Source organism: Botrytis sinoallii (assembly GCF_014898435.1).
Source record: "Botrytis sinoallii strain Bc 23 chromosome Unknown BSIN_020, whole genome shotgun sequence".
Lineage (NCBI taxonomy): Eukaryota > Fungi > Ascomycota > Leotiomycetes > Helotiales > Sclerotiniaceae > Botrytis > Botrytis sinoallii.
The window spans coordinates 143,441-167,240 of record NW_024066047.1 but is presented as its reverse complement, the minus strand read 5'-3'; the positions used below and the strand labels follow the sequence as shown (position 1 = coordinate 167,240).

At 42.8% G+C, this 23,800-nt stretch overlaps 6 protein-coding genes across 6 annotated transcripts; 2 read left to right on the top strand and 4 right to left on the bottom strand.

Moving 5' to 3' along the window:
* Positions 1 to 1,322: 1,322 nt before the first annotated feature.
* EAF02_009468 (uncharacterized protein) lies at positions 1,323 to 3,256 on the top strand (the record flags this gene model as incomplete). Its single annotated transcript, XM_038905516.1, has 5 exons — positions 1,323 to 1,752; positions 1,832 to 2,343; positions 2,389 to 2,704; positions 2,759 to 3,062; positions 3,193 to 3,256. The coding sequence occupies 5 exons, from the start codon at positions 1,323 to 1,325 to the stop codon at positions 3,254 to 3,256; spliced, it is 1,626 nt and encodes a 541-aa protein (XP_038754574.1).
* A 1,089-nt stretch (positions 3,257 to 4,345) lies between these two features.
* EAF02_009467 (uncharacterized protein) lies at positions 4,346 to 5,299 on the bottom strand (the record flags this gene model as incomplete). The annotated part of the gene is made up of 1 exon (XM_038905515.1): positions 4,346 to 5,299. The coding sequence occupies one exon, from the start codon at positions 5,297 to 5,299 to the stop codon at positions 4,346 to 4,348; it is 954 nt and encodes a 317-aa protein (XP_038754573.1).
* An 871-nt stretch (positions 5,300 to 6,170) lies between these two features.
* Positions 6,171 to 8,115, bottom strand: EAF02_009466 (uncharacterized protein; the record flags this gene model as incomplete). Its single annotated transcript, XM_038905514.1, has 2 exons — positions 6,171 to 7,831; positions 7,860 to 8,115. The coding sequence occupies 2 exons, from the start codon at positions 8,113 to 8,115 to the stop codon at positions 6,171 to 6,173; spliced, it is 1,917 nt and encodes a 638-aa protein (XP_038754572.1).
* A 1,604-nt stretch (positions 8,116 to 9,719) lies between these two features.
* EAF02_009465 (uncharacterized protein) lies at positions 9,720 to 11,519 on the bottom strand (the record flags this gene model as incomplete). Its single annotated transcript, XM_038905513.1, has 1 exon — positions 9,720 to 11,519. The coding sequence occupies one exon, from the start codon at positions 11,517 to 11,519 to the stop codon at positions 9,720 to 9,722; it is 1,800 nt and encodes a 599-aa protein (XP_038754571.1).
* Positions 11,520 to 13,255: 1,736 nt separating this feature from the next.
* Positions 13,256 to 14,616, top strand: EAF02_009464 (uncharacterized protein; the record flags this gene model as incomplete). The annotated part of the gene is made up of 3 exons (XM_038905512.1): positions 13,256 to 13,689; positions 13,742 to 14,524; positions 14,586 to 14,616. The coding sequence occupies 3 exons, from the start codon at positions 13,256 to 13,258 to the stop codon at positions 14,614 to 14,616; spliced, it is 1,248 nt and encodes a 415-aa protein (XP_038754570.1).
* Positions 14,617 to 15,672: 1,056 nt separating this feature from the next.
* Positions 15,673 to 22,415, bottom strand: EAF02_009463 (uncharacterized protein; the record flags this gene model as incomplete). The annotated part of the gene is made up of 4 exons (XM_038905511.1): positions 15,673 to 16,128; positions 16,177 to 21,464; positions 21,523 to 22,002; positions 22,058 to 22,415. 4 exons carry the CDS (start codon positions 22,413 to 22,415, stop codon positions 15,673 to 15,675), a joined length of 6,582 nt encoding a protein of 2,193 aa, XP_038754569.1.
* Positions 22,416 to 23,800: the final 1,385 nt, after the last annotated feature.

Here is a 23,800-nt window from a genome sequence, read left to right as displayed (position 1 = left end):
TATCATAGATTGTACAGATGCATTGCCAAAATAGTGCTACTCAGATGGTATGTCTAGAGCTCAACCAGTATAGAGTATTCAGACAAATCAGTCGTCACTTTGCGTATCATCAAAAGAGAGGGTTTTCAGGGAGATTGAATGAGAATTATGATCAGTGAAAACACTGGTATCAATAGTAGAAGAGCAGAACTTGTATTCAGTGGTGGATTATCTCAAGTTCTGTTAAAAAGTAGTCAAATGCGAACACCACAAAGCAGATGTTTTGGAGAGCCAGAAAAGTCCCTTCATAGCTCCGCCATTTACTGTTATATTATAGAATTTTCAAAGTTTACCTAGGTATGCCATACAAAGCTGCTAGTGGATAGCCACAGGTACACCATTGCTGTTGAAAAAAGAAGCAGAAAGAGAGTCCATGTCGTTTTCCAAGTTGGGTAAAGCAAGAAAGATATCACCTGCTTTGTAGTCGTTGATGTACAGGTGCTGAGTTTGTCTGCAAGTAAAGAAAAAAAAAAACGTCATTACCGTACCACCCAAGGCTAGCTAGCTGTAGGGTAAGGAACTACTGTTGTGTTTGATGATCGAATGCCACATCAATATTACTCATTAAATCATGAGAGTCATTGACCAATACAAACAATCCAATTGAATTAGAACAGTATGAGCCCAGTCATTGAAATACATCATGATCATACACCATGTTTGACAGTATTGACACTGAAAATTGACTGATGGCTAGAAGAAGAAGAAAACGAGAACTAATCTGGCAGTCCAAAGAAACTACTAGAGTTTGAGATAAATAGAAGTTCATGTGCATATAACTACTAGGTAGGCAGGTTGATGAACATTGAAAATAAGAAAGAAAATAGATGATGGAAACCCATAGTGATACTTTGGAAGCAAATTCAAACTCGAAACCAATCAATATAATTTAATATGTGATTAACTTCTAACTTCTATATACCAATTAAGACAAGAGAATGAGAATGAGAATGTCATACTCAACAATGAATGTAAATTATATATATCACGTTATTCACTTCTGTCAAATGGAATGAGAATGAGGGGATGGAGTCCGAGCGGTAGCCTAAACTTAATTTATGTATTAAATTGGCCTAATTTATCCGAGCTACAGTAGCTTTAGGCAATCTCGAGTCTCTCAACTTCCTTATAATCTTCCATCCTCACAATCACAGATCAATTTTACAACAACCTTTTCAACAATCTCTCTGATCAAGGACATTCTTATCCAGATCAAGACATCCAGAAAAATCCAACTGAAACGAATTACTCAAAATTCTTTAAAAAACCGATCACTTTTCACAATGGCATTTGACTACCAGTCGGGCAAGGTCTTTGGACTCAATTTCAAGGATCATGATGCAAGAAAGATGCGCCATGTCTTAAAACATTACCAAAAACTCCCAGAAAACCAGGGTGATAGACTTGCCCTTTTTCTTCGTCTCCAGACTTTTGAAACAAGTCTTGATGAAGAAGTTTCTGTAAAAGTCAAGGAATGGTTCGAAAATGGTGGTGATCTTCCATCAACTCATCCCGTGACTGCACCTGCGGAAGATTCCAGCGGAGAAGATGGAGAAGACGAAGAGGACGAAGATGAAGAAGAGGGCTCTGATGATGAGTCAAGTTCCGATTCTGGTGTTTCCGCCAACTCTGGTTACGAGTTGCTGTGGGAAGATAGAGAAGAAGCCTTGAGACGCAACCCCGGAATGGATCTTTTTGACCTTTTCCCTCAACGTAAGTTATATACCCTCTAATATTACCATACCTTTTGTATTTACACCTGCTTGAAAATTGTATTGAACTTATTATCTAGATCCTGACAATCCCGAACGCGACAACTACATCTTCGGCGCCGAACCTGATAATGGTGAATTCGGAATGGAGCCCAACAGCACGGATGACGAAGAAAACTCGGAAAGTGAGGAGGAGAGTGAAGATAAGACAGAGAGTGAAGACGAAGATGATGACGAAGACGATGACGAAGACGAAGACGATGAAGACGATGAAGAAAACGTAGAAGACGAAGAAGAAGAGACCAAAGAGGAACCAGAAAGTGGCGAAGCACATGATCGTTCCCAAAAGCAACCTGATAAAGTGGAATGTGTTATTTGTGCTGAGGATGTCCTGATAGTAAACACCTGGTCTGATGTCACAGGTGACTGTCATCACCGAGATACTTTAATTTGCAAGGAATGTCTCGATCTATCGATCACCACAGATATAGAGTATGGACTCTTGAATGGTATCAAGTGCCCTCTTTGTACAGCTGTCCTCACTGATCACGATGTTCGTCGCAAAGCATCTCCGGGCGTACTTGAACGGTCGGTGAATCTCATTGATTCTTTGTGTTCATTGCTAATTGTCAAACAGTTACTTCTACTTGAGAGAAAAGCTTCCAGACCCGATACCTTTGTGATGTGCTTAGGCCCCAAGTGCGGTGGAGGTCAAATACATGAAGGCCCGGAGCCATTGATGATTTGCGACCATTGTAAATTCAAGACTTGTGTCAAACACCAGTTACCATGGCACGAAGGACAGTCATGCGACGAATTTGATGTCGACGACTCACAAATTGAACGTTTGGAGCAAGAAGAGGCTACAGCTAAGCTGCTGGCAAAGGATTCTAGGATTTGCCCAAAATGCAAAGAGTGTGTTGTGAGAAGCGATGGCTGTGACCATATGCAATGTATGTATAGATACATCTCTTCATACAGACTCATTACTAACAATTAATACTTAGGTCGCTGTGGGAACTCCTGGTGCTACCTTTGCGGTGTCGACTGGGAAAATATCCTTAGACTCGGCGACGCAGCACATGGCAGAAACTGTCCCAACCACCCCGATTCGTACAAGCTCACTCGGGGCCAGAACTTAGCCAATGAGACAGCCCTCACCAATCTGGTACATGGCAGACCTGTCAACGAGGCTCAAACTCGAGCCAAGTACGCCAAACAAGCTGCGAGAAGAGAGACAATGAGACCATTGGCATTGGCTGCTGCTGAGCAGAGGACGAAAGAACAGGCTTTGGCAAAGTCAGACTCCGAGTAAGTATTCCCTCAGATCGCACTTTCATTCCATATCCCCTTCACTCCATTTTTTGGTTCTCTGGAACGTCTATGGTTTCGAGTGAACCTCGCATCCTTTTATTGTTTCCAATTACTAATTTTTCTGAAGCTCCAGTAAATCCGGACCACCCAAGAAGAAGACCAAATTGGTCAGCGCTTGGGAGGAAAAATGATTGTACAACAGAACGAACAGTACAGTACATTGGAGTAAGAATTTGAATTTTGGCAGAAATCATTGGCATTGGTGGATACTTAGGATGAAACAATTTGATGCGACGGCGTTTGTATAACTCTCCGCGCATAGGATAGGCGACGGGATACATATATCAGGAAGTTTTGTGATTCTCATTGGTGGTTGTTTTACCAGGATAGATTACAGTTATGGCGTTGTCCAATCAGCAATACTGTGAAAATAATATTGAGCAGATTAGTAATGATCTTTTCTCTCAGTTATCTAGACACTGTGCATACTTTTGGTGACTTCAAGTGACTATGCGTAACTAGGTATCTATCTATAATTTGGCCTTCCTTTTGAAGCATGGGGTACTTAATCTTCAAACTCCAAATTTTAAAATCCCACATTTTTCTCTTGGGTGCCATATATTCAATCATCGTGTTGAAGTAGTAAATGTCGATGATATAGTGTGGTATTTTGGACATCGAAATGTTGATCTAAGCATTGTTTTCACGGTGAGTCTCAGTTCCTAATCGGACTTGCACACAATGTCCAGGTGAACTTTGATCTATAGTACAGACCTAGGTAGGTTCTTCGGCTTCACGTGATTGCTCCAAAATAAATCATTGATATCGTCTCTAGGTATTCTTTGGTATATACGCGATACGCTATACGTAATTTTCTGGGCATCCTCGAGGTAATTATGGGATTTCTGCAGTGACAACTTGGAGTATTGGGCGGGGATGGTTTATGTTCTATTTTTGTCTTTATTTTGAGTGTTAGGGGGGTTGTGGGTTCGTTTGGGTCATTTTGTTTGAGGTTGAGGTTGATGTTTATAGTTGTTGAGGTTGGGTTTGTGTAGATGGGATACTCGAGTGGGTGTTGATGGGTATTTGAATGGTGATTGTTATTATTATTGTTATTAAATTCTAAGTAGGTATTAACTATCGAATTATATCCGCTGATGTTATACATTAATGATTACTTGGTATCTGTAAAATTATATCAATATCTCTTTCCTCCTGTTACTTGTTCACGAACAAATCCATTTCTATGTCTTGGCTATGACATAGCGACATCCACCCATCTACTCTTCCGACAATCCTGCCCAGCGAAATTCTTTGAAAGAAATCTTCGGCGGATTCCAGCCAATTTTGTCAGACTCTTTACTGAGCCAGGAAAACCACCACATGAGCAGAATATTCCTATCAAAAGTGCTGGGCCGATCTGAATCCGCAAGAACGTAATACTCAATGTACGTTGCGTTGCGAGAAACGCAATGCGGAAGTACGTATATGTACTCCAGATTTCGCAGTTTACCGATGAACAGAGTTGAGTGATTAGGGGGGTCTAGCTGAATGTGGCCCTTGTAAAGAGTCAATAACATTTCGAGATCCTGGATGTTTATCGCTAAACGTTTCACGCATCCAGAAGGATATATATTGATGTTCTGGTAGTTCTCCAAAACTTGTTCAGAGAACAACAGGATGTCTTTTTCGGGACGGAAGTAGAATTGGTCTATCATGAGTTGGTCTCGAGCGTGCCATCCGCATCCACGGGTGATAGTCAGGTATTCGAAGTCTCCTTCCTGAAATTTCCACTTTCCGCCAGCGTGGAGGAAGGCGTCGATGCGATCGCTGCGTCGTCTGGTTTTGGGTGATAGTAATCTGCTGTGGATATCGACTCGTATGAAACGTGACTTGCTTTGAAGCGCGGCTTGGTACATGATCTCACATTTGATTTCTCGAGGAAAACGATCATATAGTGGAAATTGTGGTATGGAAGGCTCCCGTGGGAGTTTGCTTGGAGAGTTTGAGACGGTTGTAATGGATGTTTGTATGTTTGAGAAATCGAAAGTTCTTGATCGTGTTTCCGAAGCTTCGGGAGTGTGTGTTGGAGGTGGTGGGGGAGTGAAGCTCACGGTCTCGAGATCAAAGTACGATGATTGAGACATGGGTGCTAGCGGGATGTGCTCGGTTTCAAAAGTAAGAGATGTGTCAAGTATGAGAGTAACTTTGTTGCTTTTGATTATCAGATCCATGGTTGTCTGGCTTGAAGTGAAGAGTGTGTGAAATTACTTTTTTTGGAAGTGAGAAATGTTTTGGGTGAAAAATATTCAAAATGAAGAATGACAGCTCCAGAATTCTAAGTAGTACTAAGGTAACGGATTAGTAGCAGAAAAAAAAAGGTTTGTTTCTAGCTTCCATGCTAAAAGGATTAGTTGTGGAGGAAATTCATTGAATTTTGACATGTAAGTTACGCCAAGTAAAACCGTCAATATCTAGAGAAGAGAAAGAGGCTAAAACGATCCACCTTGTGCACTCGATATCATTCTGGGAAGAAAATTTTGGGGCGATCATCGTTCAATGATTATAACTAGGCAATTTAAAAGGTAACAGTCTTGTATTGAAGCAAGAACTTGTATGGTGGGTGCATAAATTTGTCCTAGTCCTAAAAACGGTTTTCTCTAAAACGGTGACACCCAGTAGATCCTGAGTAAACTACTACTAGTCTTCCTCCAAAAGAGGGCTAAAATGGCGCCCATGTGACTTAACCTCAACTCAAATTAATTTTACTTGACTTCATTGACACATTGATCATCAACCACCAAAGTTCATTTGTACGCAACGATTTTGACGTTGTTATTTTGCTTTGAAGTACTCTCTATATTCTATCATTCTATCTCTGGACATGTCTATTCTTCCTTTGCTATGTAACACTATCATATGACAGAATTTGTGACCACTAAGGCAGATGCTTACGTATACTTCTTTATGAACAATTCATTCCTCTACCATGACCTTCGCTTTGACTGTTGAATCGCCTAATTCTAAATACTGGGTCTTCTTTTCTTCGTCAGTTCGCACGTGTTCAAAAGAACTAAGCAGCTCGTCACCAATTGGAGTGCGTTTTTAGCCAGACTTCTTGACCTTGGGAGCCGTCTCGACCCATTCTGGTGTTCGAATAAACTTTCTTTTGTTCGTGATAAGATCTCGAAGGGCTCTAGATAGTGTGGTCTTTTCGGAAGCCTCGAGATACGCTTGGTCAAGGTGATCCCAGACCTTATCAAGCAACTCCTCAGCCTGTCGCATTCTGTGATTCGTCGCCGCATTTCGACGTTGCTCTGCAGGGTAGTAAAAGCAGTTGGGCGATTCGATAAGTTTTGTAAGCTCGTCCACGGCTTGGTTCTCCAGGTTTTCAAAAACATCCATCGTGCGTTCCCATTTGGAGGCCGTAATGGCTTTTATGGTGCCATCATCGGCCTTAAGTTTTTGATTTACTGCTGATGCCCAGGGTTGATAAAGATATAAATCTCGACTTATCGAAGCAACAATGCCAATGTCCGCTAAAATTGACGACCCCAAAGTCGTGATTCGGTCCTTTTCAGTTTGATTTGCAAGCAGATAACGCTCGAGCTGATCAACTAGATCCGGTAGCGAGCAATAGAGAATGGCCTCGTTCTGAGATAATTCATATAGTATGAAGAAGAGCTTATCCTGCGCTCCGGCTTTTATATCCCCTCGTATGGTAACAGAATAATCAAGCAGTATATCTTTAACGAGGCTGTCTTGGAAGGCTTTTGAGAACAAAATCTCTCGCCTTAAGTTATCCATTCTCAAGTATTCACTAGCCCGGTCTAGATTTTCCCAAAAGCACACGAATACGCTTTCATACTCAGATGGAGGCTGCCTGTCAGAAGCGATCTCTGCCGAATACTTTCTTTCAAGATTTCGCCAGTGCCGAAAATCATCCCGCAGATTGTTCCAAATGAGCAAGGAAACACATGCGTATTCGAGGATGTTGAATACTTCAAATCCTTTCGAATCTTCTTCGCTGGAATGACAATGACGTTCGCCTGCGGCATCAAGCATCTCAGCGAAATAGCTAGGATCTTCCCTTAGGGACCATAGGTGGTCTTCTGCTGCGGCACGTCTCGTTTCAAGGAGATCTTCTATTCTTTGAAAGTCGATTTGACTCGGTGGTCTGTAAAGAGACTCGGTTACAGAAAAGACAGTACTCAGCCGTTGAGAATAGGATGGAGAGATGTGTTCCGGTTCAGGGACGATATTAAAATTATGATTGTCGTCCAGAAGCGTTGGAATGTCATGAAGTATTGCTGAGCAACACTTCACGAGGAATTGATACGTGAAAACCTGTGCTCTCAATATCACGATTGCTTTTCCTGGAGGGAACCCTAGGCCAGACGCATAAGCCTCATGTGATCTTTCCTCTGATTCGAGAAACTCAATGTATTTTCCCGAATCTGGATTTTTGAAGATGACAGCGCGTTTCCATGGCTTCAATCCATCATAGATCTTGGGTTCTGGAATCTCCCACATATTTAACCCGAAGTGCATAGCGTAGAAATCTGCATGTACAAATAGATGCGGGGAATATCGACCTCTCGAGCTCAAAAAAAGAGGCAGGAACATGCCTTGTGTGAGGTCCTCTAAATTGATATATGGTGTCTCCATGGATCTCTGGTACCCATTCGAGTTGAGGGGTGCGTCAGTCCAGCGAGCTCGCAGATTATCAAATTCCGGAGCATGCTCCTTTGGAATCTTCGGATATACTTCTTGCAGAAGTTGAGCACGTTTGACCTTGGATTTTTTTGGGCCAGCGCTTGCGTATGACCGGTTCATATGCGCCCATGATTCTTCCAAGGAGACCCCAATTCTTTGTGAGCTCTTCTGCGGCTATGACAGCCGCGGCAATTTCGTCTTCTTTGAGCGTTATGGGCCGTTGCATGTCAATTTTTGAGAACTTTCTCGACATTCTTGTGGCGTATGGTTCTTTATATGGATCTCTGGTGTTACCATGCCTCATGTTGTAGCATACAGGCTTGTAGATCTCCATTATGATTTCGGATTATATTCGTTATTTGGAATGAGGAGTTGGATATTAGAGATCAGAATCCGTTTTGGTTCCAGAAAACTTGGAATTGACGTGTAACAATCGACTATTCGGGACTCAAATAGCAATTAGGCAAATGAAGTGACTGTGCTTTTGAGGATGTGTTAGATTACTATCATCGAAAAGGGGAGTTGAGCTCTAAAACCTTGAATGACGTCTAATTTCGACAGGGCTGAGCTTGATATTCAAGTCTAAGATCAACAATGTGCAAGTGGTTGAGAATGTGTAAGTAGTTGAGGATTGGCGAATATTCAGTAACACAGTAAGTGACAGGTAGTTGTCTAAGCCTTGAGATAATAAGTTTTTGAAATGAAGTAAATATCGTAAGAAATATAAAAGAATGACCAGTAGAAACAAATTTGTTCAAAATATAGTATATAAAGAACACGATTAATCTCACCAAGCAACAGCTTGTAGACTAGATCCAGGAAAGTATAATATCAAATTAGATAAACAAAAAAAGCTGTATTGATTCTTCTTCGTCTGAGTCATTTCGAATTCGGCTAGTCTCGGAAGTTAGATAAATTATCTTGTAGTGGAAACAGGTATTTGGTGAACCTTTTGAGTGAATCATTGTGCAAATAGTGGATCTCCTCAACCACTGAAAAATTGATTGTAAGCATGATGTTTGATGATTGGTTGCGAAGGGGTAATTGTAAATGGTTCTTTTGAGATGATAATATATGAATGGAAATATATAAGTAGGAAACATAATACATGAAAAGGAGGAGAGTATGTGATTGAAGGAACTTAACATGACTTTCTTTTATATAACTTGGTTGGTTTGGAGAGCATGAATGAATTCTTCTAAAAGAAAGGGTTGGTGTGTGTTAGGGTTATGAAGGTTACTTTAGATTGCCCAGGTGAGTATCCTATTGCTAGATTTCAGGTGTAGTATATGTATACAGAGCTTTGTGGAAGAAAAGAAAGTTTTTCCACTGCTCAGGTGCGATCATAGATGATTATAATGATGTATTGCGAGGAAAAGGGACAATTAGTTAGTAGAAATGAAGTCTATTTGCGACCAGAGAGCGGCCTGTTTGTGCAATGCTACTGAGTCAAATATAATGGGCTGTAAAGTTCTTATTGTAATAAATCACTGTGTAAACCTACAAAACATCACCTATGAGAATTTCACCTTGAATGCTGTGGAAGACAAATATGCAACTATCAAAAAGCAAGCAGTGGTCCTTGATGACTCCCACTGAACAAACCAATTTCATAAATCTCTTTTTTTTGAGACTATCTAATTTTCGAATAGTAGAACCTTGTGGGTACCCCCTAGGTATAGACATATTATCAATTTTTTTTTGGCAAAGAAAAGGTTTTTTGGTAGTTAAAATCCTCCTGCCCCAGCAGTAACTCCAACTCCAACTCAAATCACAACCCACACTCCCAAGCAATATCCATCCATAGAAGCAACAGCGACTATGGCTTCAAAAGCCCATACTCCTTTCCAGTAAAACGATTGCAAGATAACTCCTGCTCACCCCGACCCAGCACCCCATATCGCATATCGCGTATCGCATTTAGAACAGGTAGTACTCTTATGGACCTCTTACAGCTGGTGCAAGCTCTGTTAAATCTCTTCCGCCCCAGCCAATATCACGGCAAGTTAATAGCGCAATCAACCTAATGATTCCATGAAAGTAGCCAAAGAGGATTTCTGCTGGTACAGCCCACCACATCTCATGTTTATTGCGCATGTAATAATTCCATGGCTTAATCGTACGACTAAAAATTATTGCCCAAAAAAGATATGCACCAGCGTGATTATTCTCGGTGTAGAAGTCGGATTTGAAGAGTGTGAAGAACAAGAGAGAATCATAGATGATAGAGATGTTCAACAGTCCGGAGACAAACATGGCGTAGCTAGTCCAGGGGCAAAATTTCCAACATGTTCCATCGATGAGGACGGTTTTGAGATGGGAGCGCCAGATTGATCGGGACCAGCGGAGAAGCTGTTGGTAGAATTTGGGCCAGCCTCCCGATGTGCCTAGAGTTGTTTCAATGAGAGCTTCTGGTCTGTTGTGAAATACGGTCTTGTAGCCATGATTGATCATGTATCTTGTGTTGAAATTATCATCGTCGCAGTTGACTGGGCCGGCTCCCAAGAAAGTTTCAGAAAGGAATTTACTTCTGTAATCGACTGTTTGCACGATATCTGTTCGGAGTAAACATATTCTTCCAGAGACAACCCATAATCCACCGTCAATGTTGTAGGTAGAAGTGAGCTCATAATTGTGGCGCTCAAGGTAGATGCAAGCGAAGAAATTGCGGAGAGAATCAGACCAGTTGTTTCCAGGCTCGCGGATGACACGCTTGCAGGTTCCGACAATACCTACAGCTGGGTCTTCAAATTCTGCGAGAACACTCTGGAGAAAAGTAGGAGGCCAGAAGACATGATCATCGACATAAGCAATGAGTCCAGTTTTAACCTGAAGGGAAGCTTGGACGCATTGAACACGTTTGCTTGGCTGGTGAACAGCAATAACCTCAATCTTTCGTCCAGGAAGGCGTTTCTCTCTCATTATTCTCTCGATGACTCTGCGGGCTTGTATGAGCTTTTCGGTTCCGACTGTCGAGATTATGATTTTAGCTGGGTGATTTTCGAGGACTGAATCGATAGTTTTGACAAACTCGTTGGCGAAATTACCAACGCTTGCTATAATTACCGTAACATCGCTTGGTACAACAGAGGGGTGGAGCGGCGGAAGTTTGTAGCTAGAGAGAAAGTTGTAGGAGAATAAATGGACGACTACCTTCAAGAACTTGAAGACAAAAAGGAAGACGAAAGCTGCTGACCAGGGTCTTGCTACGAAGAATTCGTGGAGAGTACCGAAGAATTCGCGCGAGGCTTCAGAGCTGCTCGAAATTAGCAGTACTGCAGAATAAATAGGAGCCCAGCAGAGAAAATTATGGAGCGCTTCCACTCCCCGCCCCAGTTTGGTATTTGGCAGAGAGACTAATATAGAGAAAAGGCCTCCAATAAATGTGGTGGCACCGAAGCTTGCGAGTGTCGGATTAAGCGCGAGCTCAAGAAGCTTTTGAACAATTCTAGGAATCGATAATAAAATCTGACCAGGTACAATTATAAAGGAGGCGACTGACTGGGGTATCGAATATGCGAGGAAAGGGATCGATGAAATGACGAGAAATGGTGTTTTAAAGACGAAGGTAATAAAATCAAACAGAGTTCCTATAATAGATCTTCTCGAGAGGTTACCCAATCCTTGGTCAATGACCTGAATGGCTCCTCCTAGTTTCCCATTTTCTTGACCTTCTGTAACAGTTTCAAAAACTGTTGCAGCTGCATCTTGCATCTCTTCCAGAATGGGGTTTGACATGGTAAAGGATTTATCAAACGTCTAGTTTGTAGTTGGCGGCTTGTGTCAGTAAAGCCAAGCTTCTGAATTGATCAACTGTAAATGAATTTCCAATAGATGGTTGTAAAGCTGGCGGATTGCTTCGAGTCTCTGAGGAGAATGCAAATTGAGTATAAGATTCTCAAGGAACCTTAGGAAAGAAGAAAGGAACAAGGTGGGACATCCCACACATCCAAATCTCCTTGTGGGAGCCATGGCAACAAGCTGGATGAATACAGAGCTCAACAAAAGACTCGAATAAATTTTTGGAGCCCCACTAGGATGTAGAAATTTCTCCTTGAGTACCTTGTGAGTCTTCTTTATTGAGATCAGAAGTTCGGATGAAAACATAACTGGCCTTTCATGTGAGATTCGCGTATTGACTTGTTCTTTGTAATTGTCTTTGCCCCCAAAACTGTTGAGACACGGCATATTCAGCCTTATCAATCGCATATCTACACGAACTGTCGATCTAGGAAGATTTTTCTTCTCTTCCCGATGAGTAAACAAAAAGGGTCTGACCCCCAATTGACATATTATCAAGTCAAATGATCAAATTATAGAAGGTGGGCCAGGTTGTAACAACAACAAAGACTGTAACAATCCTTAAGGAACAAAGACAAACATCGTGAGCCATATTTTCAGACAAGAAAACCGTGGCAGTAATAATCAATACTAGGGACATACATATCAATACCAGGAACATACATCCAATGTCAGAGGTATAAGATGAATGTACCTAGACATACACATCTTAACATCTAATGTACAAGTGAAAGGTGCACAACGTTTTCCTTGTTGATAGTTCACTTCCCAAACATCTTTTTAGCTTAATGACTACTAGGAGAGAATTGCCATTATATTTGCATGTTGTAAATCTTAATTGTTTGATACTTTTTTCCACCTATCTATCTAACAAACCCAGCGTAAATAGACACAAGTTAGGCAGTGTCATTTGAAATCAGCAACATAATGAATATACATATAAAGGGTTAATGCAATGGCTCTAGGCTTATATAAATGACTGGAATTGAACAGGAAATGTAATAAATCGAAGATTATCTGTACCTCCATCTCCTCAAGTACAGAAATCTTGAAGGAGGTTGAGATATGGTTGGTACTAGTACTAGTGTGATCCATCCCCGCATTTTGAGCACAGACGGCAATTAAATCTCCGAGCTGCCACAGTAACCTGTTGTGCACGGTCCATGTTTAGACCTTCCCTCGGCTCCCTCCTCGGATCAGGCACCACAGTCAGTGTACTTTTCTACAAACTCTTCAACAGCATATTGTCTAGCTCAGTAAGTCTTGTTTCTTTCCACATACCTACACACCATAACATTGAGAACAGATAAGCTTTTTGGAAATTTGTTCGCCTGTTCATCTTAATTGACCTACCAATCCTCTTCCTTGGTATTCGTTAGATTGGATACTCTTATCTTGAGCTGGCCTTGATACGCCACCTTCATATTCCATCCAAAGACTTGAGTCTCAATATTCGATCCAAGAATCTCTCATAAAACAGGAACGTAGGTTTGCCAGTTTAATATACATGTGGCCCGAGAATATAGAGCTCCAAAACTCTGAGCACATAACATATAGTGACATAAGCTACAACAAACTTTCGCTACCAACAGAGAACTGTACTCTTGGTAGTATGAATATCTTTAGGGCAGAGTAAACTCAAGCAATAATCAGAGAACTAATATCATTACAGAATGCCTTGTACCTGCTGTTCCCGAGATCAAGCTCCATCCGAACAAAAATATGAGCCTTTCATCTCGAGTCAAGAATTAGGGGAAAAATGTCCGCTCGACAGCAAGACTACCAAGTCTTTTAAGCTCCCTATGGTTCGCCCCAAGAGTGCAATCAACATTAGCCTCCTTATTAAGATGCCTATGGAGATCTTCCAGCGCACTCTCAAGTATCTTGACATTGAAACTCTGGTTAATGTTCGCCGTTGTTCTCAATATTGCAGACTGGCAGTTGAAACTAACCTGGAATGGCAAGAAATTTCTGAAAATGCTCCAGAGGCATTGCGCGCCATTTTAAGTACTGGAGTGGGATCCAATGTACTTCTGCTCCAGTTGCATTATGCCTTAACAACCCCTGAATGCGAATTCTGCGTAGAAGACTTTGAGCCCCGTACGCAGTAAGTACCGAAATCTCTTCAATGGTACCGAGACGTGCTAATTAAGTTAAAGTTTGGATGATGAAAAAGTCATGGGTGCTTTTTTATCACTCTTTGAAGGCAAGCGAGCTTGCGCTTATTGTCTCCGGAATGATATCTCTCTTAGAACCATTCCATATATCGACTTCATCCGACTCCAGCGTCCCAACTCTGCAATCAAAATTTGGCCCGAGGTGCAAAATCCACCAAAGTTGCGAACGCTTCCAGGTACCTACGGCTACAATAGGTACAAGAGCTCTCAACGTCTGCTTCTTGTTCCCCTGGGTGACGTCGAATACGTCGATGGAATGTCCATGAGCAACAACGAAAGACAATTATTGCTGCGCTCACGACACGAAGTCATCATCCCTAAGCATCCATTCGCTGATCGCCCAGTATTGAGCAGACAACTCGCCCCACACGATACCTACGTGGGATTCGAACGAGAGGATGAGATAGCCCGTCGTTACATGACTGCTATTCCATTTCCTTACTTTGGAAAGACTCATACCCACCCCAACACTAAAAAGCGTGTGAATTTTCATGGTTGCATCGAATGTCATCTCCAAGAGAGATACCACGAGAGACAATTCTTGGTATCTTTCAATCAGGGTGATGCCGACGCAGTAGTCATGACATGCGCGGAAAACTTATACAAACGACAGACGAGACAATGGCTCAATGATGCATATGCGGAGAAGATACATGCGAGAGATTTTCACGAGCGCATCGAAGGAGAAGAAGTAGAATGGAGAAAGCGAAGACAGGTGCCAATCTTAATCTTCTCAGAACCGGATAATTCAGAAGAATTCCGAATGTGGGAACCTCCTGAAACCTACCCGCAAGGTATATGTTATCAAAGCTGACTGTATGAATAGGTATGACTATGACTATCCGCTTTTTCTATGAGATAATAGCAGCATTGGGAGTGGATAATTTGAAGTAGTCGGTACACAGGGAACACTTAGAAAGGAGCCTCACAAGCTGCGAAGATACATCGTCATCGCCTTCAAACAAATTTGAGGGTTAGTTTTGGCCATGGATCAGGGGCTAGGAAAATATCAAGGCTTTTTCGGGAAAAATTCCTATTCTCTAGCGGATTTTGAGACCTTGCCTACAAATGCATATCTTCCGTGAGAAATTTATACACCCCATAATCATCCGCGGACCACCATGGGATTCTTATCCAACCCTACAAAAATACCCACAATCCAATAATAACCTAAATCCAATCTTACAACCAAATTTCTGTTACACAGAACAGAACCTCGTACCTATGTAAATTGACCCAAAACGTGCATTTCAATTCCATCCAAAACCCACAGCCTACCTTCTGACATTAAACCCCTAAGTTTTTAAGGCCAAGTTACTTCTAAGTGCGGTTTGAAAGAATAAATTTAAAGTGTTACGCGATTTGAATGATCCTCTTCCAATAATAAACGCGGATTGGTATCTCTGTTTCTTCACATACCCACCTTCCCCCCCGGAATAATCACTTACTCCATCACCTATCTCCCACACCCCAAAAGATTGAAGAAAGCATTTATTAAGCTCTCCTTTCCCTTGAAGATCTTTAAATCCCAACTCTTCTCTTGAACATCCCTTCCAAATATCACATCTATAGCACAAACTCAAACCCAAACTCACATTCCCACGACCATGATAAAGCCTCTTTGGGAGTTCTCAAGAAACCAAAATTTCCATTTATAACACGCACAAGTCTACATAGGTATTATTCCAGCCCATTCCATCCCATACATTCCGGGAAATAAAGATATTATACACCCCTAACACGAAAAACATACAATTCATACACAAATCTGTGCTCCATTCCTTTCACTGTCCTCTTCCGTTCCTGCTTCACTACTCCTGCTATTCCCATCACAAACGCCCGAGAATAAATTTCTACTTCATTCTGCGCGAAGTTTTCCTACATCACATTATCATCCACCGTACCATAAGAAATTACAAGAACCCCTTGCTCATGCTATCCTGCCTACTCAAACTACTCTTTCGTTTAGGGATGTCAATCCCTGCATCTTCGGAGCCAAATTCACTACTCGGTCTCCAAGTACCACTCGCACTTATTCTCCCACCCGGACCTTTCTGCATTCTCAATGCCTTCCAGCCTTCCAATTCGCGCTCTAACCTCAAAGCCTTTTCTCTTTCTTCCCTTAGTTCACGTTCTGCTCTACGAGCTGAAAGTTGATTGGTCGAATCACTTGATTGAAGCTCGTCGATTGTCTTGAGAAGTTTTTCGACCTTATCTCTCGAGCGGGCGATATCTTCTTGAAGTTGCGTGTTGGCCTTTTCTTTGCGTTCAATTTGCTGTTGAAGATCTTTGACTGTGCGATCGACATTTCTTACGGAACGTTGCGACTTGTTGCGTTCGGATTCTTGCTCGTCAAGTTGGGCTTCGAGCTAATTTATGTTAGACTAGTGACAAGTTTTTGGGAAGGAAATTCTCACCTCTTGGACACGACCGTGAAGGAACCTCACGTCTTGGCTGGCACTTGAATAGCCTTTAGTTTCCAAATCCAGTAGTCGGACCTGAGTTTCTTTGAGTGACTTTTCTAGCGCAGCCTTCTCCTTGTTCAACTGTGCTGTCATTTCTCTCTCGGCAACAATGTCTTTCTGTATTTCAGATGCAAGTGCTTCAGATCGTCTCATCTTGCCGATGGCTGCAGCTGCAATATCTTCTTGTTGTGCTAAGTTAGATTTAAGTTCCAAGATCTCGCGATCCATTCCAGCAGCATTTCGTAGCGCAGGGCTATCGCTTCGTGCAAGATCGTCGAGACCAGCTTTAGCTTCCTCTAGACGAGCTTGTAAGCCGCGCTTCTCGCGTTGAAGAATGTCTCTTTCGGCAGCTGCATCGTCCACGTCTGTTCTGAGACTCCGCACTTGTGCTAATAGTGATACAATTTTGCCTTGAGCTTCATTGTGAGCGTTGACGGCTTCGTCGCGTGATGTATTGAGATCTGAAAGAGTGGCCTCCAGGCGAGCCTTTTCTTTAGACCACGTTGAACTGTTCATAACTTCATCGTCCCACTTCGTTCGAAGCTGATCCAATTCTTCCCGAAGCCTTGTGTTCTCTGTTTGTTTGAATAGCTTCTCCTCACGAGCAATGTCCAATTCATTCGTGAGAGTGGCAAACTCAGCTTGGTATTTCTTTCTAGTCTGTTCCATACTAGATTCTTTGTCTTCAATCTCCATGGCACGTTGGCTTCGGTAATCTTCAAGCTCATGTTGTAATCGCTTCCTTGCTTGTACTGCAGCATCGAGATCAGAGGAAAGATCCTCGAGCTTCTCTTCATAGTGTTGGTTCTGTTTTTGAAGATCTTCAATGGCTTCGTCCATTTGCTTCCGTTCTGACATGATTTCGGCACATGTATCCTCTGCTTCTTTTGCTTGAGATCTGGCAAATTGTTCGGCCCTAGAAGCCTTCAATACAGCAATTTCAGCCTGCTCAAGTTTGCTAAAGTACTCATCTGCTCTACTCTTATAGAGACCGAGACTAGAACTAACATCAGCCAATTTTGAGGATTCAGCATCCAAACGGATCTGAAGATCGGCAAACTCTTGCAAAAGTTGATTTCGACTGGCGGCATCCTGATCCCTTTGCAAAGTCATGTCCTCAAGATCAGACTTGGCATCTCGGAGATCAACCTCCAAGACTGCTCGGGTGTGTTTCAACATCTCAAAATTTTTCTTCGTATCGTTGAGGTCTACTAATGCATCTTTGTGAGCGTACATTAGAATTCGTCTGTTTTCTTCTTGATTGTTGATGAGCTCAAAGAGCTCCTCGTGAGATTTCGCTTGAATATCGCGGAATGACAATTCTCCCGTTTGAATACTCTGTTCAAGAGCGGAAACTTTCTTTGCAGAATCATCAAGCATTTCATGAAGTCGAGTGTTGGCTTGCTCAAGCTTGTGCACACGGCGTACTGACGGACTATCCTCAAAGATATCTCGTCCTGGAACAAAACGCTCAAGCTGGCTCTGTAGATGACGATTCTCCATTTGTGATAGCTGCAATTGATTTTGTAATTCTTCCACGTCAGCTTTCAAATCCATGCGATTGTTGAAACTTAACATATCGGCAGTACGATCAGAGCGTCCAGAATCTTGCCCAACGTCACCTGAGCTTGGAAAGCGGGGATTAGGTGGGGTCGCGCCTGACAGAGGTCTGCCATTGAGTTTGTTTCTAAGATGTGTCGGGGATGAATTTCGAGTTTCCTCATTGCCATCAATCTCCTCAAGTTTCGACCTACCGGGCGTGTGCCACTCGGAATGGTCACCAAACTCGTCTTCATATCGTTTTCGCAGTTCAAGTACTTGTGCTTCAGCATTCGACCGACCAGCAGCTTGAACTCTGAGATTTTGCCGAAGTTCCTCGACTTTTTGAGTGAGTTGAGAAATAAGGTTTGGGTTTTCAGATGTGCTCTTATCGAAACTACCATCGAGTTGTACAACCGGCGGTGCAGGCATCTCTGGGTCCACAATTTTCATCAGCTCAATGATATCTTTATCTCGGGTATCAATCAAAGATTGGAGTTGTCGATTTTTAGACTGAGCCTGAGAGTGCAACTGTCGTTCATCCTCCAATTTGCGGTTTGCCTCTGCTAGCTGGGTTGTCATAGTTGAAGAGGTCTTCTCCGCGTTTCTACTACTCAAATGTTCACGTTCAACCTCACGCGTTAGATCCTCAAGATTAAGCTCCAGCTTTTCTTTTTGCTTTTGAAGGGATGCCAGTTGAATTTGTACATCACCCAGCTGTTTATTGAGCTTCTTATTCTGCTCGTCGACCTTAGCTTTCTCTCTCTGGGCTGCTATTAGCTGACCTCTCGATGATTCACTTGCCCTAGAGCTCGTGCGGGCAATCTCGAGACCTTTTTGTTGAAGCTTATTGAGTAAAGCACGATTGTCGTTTTCAGACGCATTTAATCGACTTCGGACTGTGTTCAGTTCGCGTTCAAGTCGCTCCTTTTCTTGATCGACCTTCAGACCAAAATCTCCAGACTCTATCATGACCTTATTAAGATCTTCCACTTGCTGATTCAGGCGGCTGCACTCAGTCTCAAAATACTTTGCTCGATTCTGTTCCGCTTCAAGATCTTTCTTCAAACTAGCTTCGCGCTCGCGGGCTAGGCGTGATGCGTTGCGGTCTCCAACTACTTCAGCTTGTATCCTAGCCTCTTCGGCTGCAATCTTCGCCTCTCTTAGCTTTCTGATTTCGTTTCGCGCTTCGTTGCGTTCCTTTTCAGCAGAAACTCTGTTCTCCATTGCTCTTCTAAGAGTGTCCTGTTGGACGTATAATTCCTTTTCGATAATGATTTTAGCCTCATTTAGTTCTTGAAACTTCTCACTAAGCTCTCGGAATTTATGCTCTGCGAGGAGTTGGACATCGTCTCGAGATTGTCGTTCTTTGCTAAGGTCTTTTTGCACTTCTGATAATTGCTGTTTCAAGGTCGAGATCTGTTCTTCTAGCCTCTTTCGATTTTGTTCAGCGTGAGCATCTTCTGTCAGTCTAGCATCAAGAAGTTTTTTCGCGTCGGCAGCTTCCTTTTGTAGATTGGCTTGCTGGGATTTCATTGCGAACATCTCGGCCTGTACTTCCTTTAACCTGTTGGCAATATTTTCTTTTTCCGTCGAAAGTGATCGCTTCTGCTCGTCAAAACTTTTCTTCTCGGCCTCATATTTACGGTTATCAGACCGAAGGATAGCCAACTCGCTTTCCTTGCGCCTGACGAGATCTTCATACCCTGTCGATGTAGCAGATAAATCAGAAAGTTGCTTCTGTACTTTGCGGTTTTCGCTGGCTAAGTTGCTTTCCCTTAATTTAGAAGCTTGAAGGTCTTTCGCCGCTGCAGCCAACTTGACTTCCGAATCTTGATCGTTTCTGATCAGCTTCGCCTCAAGGTCCTGAACCTTTCTCTCCTTAATACTCAGTTGACTTTGCAGTAGCTGGACGTCCTGAGAAAGCTGCGCTTCTTGTGCGCTTCGATCCGCTTGCTTCTTGGCGAGATCCTTCAATTGATTGTCTAAATCAGCCAGCTGTTCAGCAAGGTTTCGCTTTTCGCTCTCCAGCTTAGCTATTATGTGACCTGCTTGCTCCAACTGAGATCGATATTCATCGGATTGATGTTCCGCTCGCTTTTTGGCCTCTAGCAAATCATCCAGTTGATCCTCAAGCTTTTCCTGATCTTCAATAGCACCAGCCAACTTATCGCTCAACTCCGTCTCACGGAGCTGCAGACGCTTAAATATCTCTTCCTTGTCTAGGGCTAACGCTCGTTCGCTTTCTAAGGTTTGTTGGATCTTTAACATCTCAGTGTGAGTATTTCGTCGTTCCTCGTCTAGTCTTTGGCGTTCTGACGCCTCTTGGTCCATTTTCTCGTTAAGCTGCTTTATCATCTCATCTCTCTTCTTGACTTCTCCTGACGTTCTCGAAGCTCCCAATAACGGCTTCATCTTGACTAAGAGGCGCCACCAAGGGTTCTCACAGAGGTCGATGTAAACTTGGAAATTTCGCTGTATGATCCGTGTTGCCTCTGCTCTATACAGTCGCTTATTGGCAATACGTCGTTGGGTAAAACCGCGTGCCAGGGATTGGAACCGTGTCATAATCTCGCGGATCAAGGCATCACGTTGTTCTTCAAGCTCTGCCAACACACCGGCACGAAAGAAGACTTTGGTGATTCCAACACGGAACAATGACTTGTCCAATTGAAGTTTATCTAACATCATACTAGCTGCTGTCTGGCCATCAAGGTACCCTTTGGGAATGTTCCTGCACAAAACTTCATATCTTTGTCGGAACTCTGAAAAATGAAGTCTGTTTGGAAAACCAGTGCGTGCAATCCTGATACCCTCCAAGACACCGTTGCAGCGCAATTGGTCGAGCACAAGTGGTGCACTGAGTTGCTTAGGTTTTTTCTTGTGGTTGGGTATGATACACCTCACAAAATGAGGATGTGTCGAATGCAGCTGGGCCATTAAGCTAGATAGCTGTTCTTTATGTCTTTGAGCGACGGTGCGAAAAAGGCCTTTCTTGACCCTGCTTCGGATGGCACCAGAGTCATCGCCTGCTTCAGAGCAATCACTGAAGAGATTTGCAACATGTGCATCGCTGGATGCAGCCAACAATCTTGTAATGTTATCATTCATTGGATCCTTGTTCTTCTCCAACCATCCTTCGGTAGAATATTCAACTTCGGCGGCATAGTGAGTGAGCATAAATCCTTGCCCAAGCCTAGAGGCACGATACTTGGGAGTTTTGCGATCCCAAAGAGAATGAAGCTTTTCCGTAAATGACTTGTCCGTGGCTTTTGGCATCACACAATCTTCATCGAGACACGAGAAAATACCAATGGGGTTGGGCAACTCAATCAGATCAATCGTAGGCTGGAGATCATGTCCAAAATCGATAAACTTCCACTCGATTTTCTCACGGGCGTATTCTTCTTGTTCAAGGACAAACATATGGTGGTTGAAAAATTGCTGGAGCTTCTCGTTCGTGTAGTTGATGCACAGTTGCTCAAAACTATTTTCTTCGAATATTTCGAATCCAGCAATATCAAGTACTCCGATAAAGTGAGAGTCATCGAGACCCATACCAGTCCTATCCAATTGGCGATTGATTCGGGTTACAAGATCACCAAAACCCCTCTCGTAGATACCCTTTGCCAACGAGTCTATTGCGAGTAGAACTTGTTCTGGCGTCTGCACCTTCTCGACCCATTCCCGTCCAGCTTTTACTCGAGGATGTAACAACCCTTTCAAAAAATGGCTCGAGCGGAATTCCAAGTAGCTTACACACTTTGTCAGCCTGTGCGCGGGCATCCGGAGCTAATCTAGCTTGATCGGCCGATCTACTCTCCTTCACGACAGTTATATTGCCCAGGTGGAGAACAGCAGCAACTGTTCGTAAGATAGATATTTGGTCGTTCTCGGAGAAGCCCATAACATCGAATGCCTCGACCAAAGTGTTCCACTCATCTCTGTCAGAGACACCAACAATGGTGTCATGACCATCCCGTGTATAAGCGAAATCCTCTACGTCTAATCCTTCGATGAGGAATTCGTTTTTCAATGTGCGATCAGCTCCCTTCAAAAGCTGATAGAAAACGTGATAATTCCGCTCATGAGCATTCAGCCTTACCACTCTTGATTTCTCAAAGAGATACCAATCTATGAAAGCACCGGCTATACTGCCATTGCGCGTAAACTCGATCCTGATGAATTTTCCGAAGCGGGAAGAATTATGATTCCTGACTGTCTGCGCATTCCCAAAGGCTTCCAGGATTGGGTTTGCCCGAAGAATCTGCTGCGAGAGGGTTGAATGTTGTACCTTGTTTTTTCACTGGTGATTCCGAGTTTGCAACTGCCGCCAGGTATTGAATGACTTTTTTGGTATTTTCCGTCTTTCCGGCTCCAGACTCTCCAGTTACAAGAATAGTTTGGTTTTCTCCTTCTTCAACTAGGTTTCTGAAAGCCTCATCTGCCGTTGCAAATATGTGTGGTTTACTCTCTTCCCGACCTCGTCCCTTGTATAAATTAATGTACTCATTCGTGTATATAGGTAATGAGCAATATGGATTAATAGTAACCAGGAACAAGCCTGAATAGGTGTAAATGAGATCAGCTTGGTATCTCATATGAAGATTATGGACGACTGATGCTTCATTGAGATGCGTAAGCTCTGCCATGTCATTTGCTTTGTCGAATTCGCAGGGTTTACTTTGTCAACAGTTTCAGGATCGACCTCTCGTTGCTAAATACCCAGTCAGACATTATACCGGAAGAGAAAACACATTCGTGAACTCACACTTCCATCGTCACATTGGACCAGTATATGATGATTTTCCAACTCCTCTACTACCCATCCTTTGACGATGCAGTTTGAGGATCTTTTAACCAAACATATCTCTTTCCGGAGAAATCATTCTCTCCTTCCATTGCCATCACAGTTTCTGCGCCGAGTCGCATCTCTTCCGAATTGATGAACGAAGGCGCAAATGTGTTTGAAGAGGGAGCAGTCGACTTAGAATTGGAGCGAAATCTTAGTGAAACATTATTATTATTGGGGGGCACGATATCTCCCAGCGAGGAGTAGGATTGGTGTCGATTGTGTGTTTGATGGCTTTGTGCCGGTGATGAGAAAGGAGCTGACGCAAATATTGCACTTTTCGGCCTGCCTTTGGGAACACCTGGTTCCGGGGATATAGTCCCTGACCTAGCAAAAGGATTGTTGCGCTTTATCTGAAAATTGGATGCCATCGTGGAGTAGGCGTTGTTGGGTTTCAATTGATTGAAGCAAGGCTATGTTCCTTAAGAAGTAAACAAAGTCCATCCATCCATGGGAAGATTTCAAACTGTCGCAAAGCAAAAATAGGGGAGAAAAGTTCATGCAACCTCTTCAATCATTACATGTGAAATCAGTAAAGATGGTAGCAAATAAAAAGATTCATTCTTCTGTTTCGCCTCTTTTAACTCTTGAATTGGATCGAGATTCTTGTCAACGTCAGTGTTTAAAGTCAATATTGACGACGCGAAGTAGGATTATTAAGTGGCGGTACAAAGTTTAATTTGGCTTTACTAGGTAGTTTGAATGGTAGAGTTTCCCCTGGCAACGCCGGTTGATCCAGTGCCGCTTCAGTCGTAGAATCATATCGATAAGAGAATTGACGGTTTGTCGTAGGGCAGCCACCGTGAGCCTTGCTGCGATCACCTCGTGACATTTACTCTAGTATGACACTGTCTTTGTCTAGTGACACTCTCACTCACTCTCATCAATATCGAGCGGGATTTACCGGCGCTAAGCAACTTTGAATCTTCGACTGGCGTTTGCTTTTGGTGCGATCGTACTAATAAGTTTCTTTTTCCCATTACCATCTGCACCTCCACCTCCACCTCCAACAAGCTTTCAGACAGATTCTACCCGGGTCTTCTTCATAGCCAGGTTTATCAAAATCGAGTCAACAAAATAAGTGAAGAAAGTGATAGTCTCACTTGCATTTTTCATTGTTCAATTTTGACAATCCTTTCTTCTGGCTCGTCGCGGCACCCTTTTCTCTGCGACTTCTGCATCTGT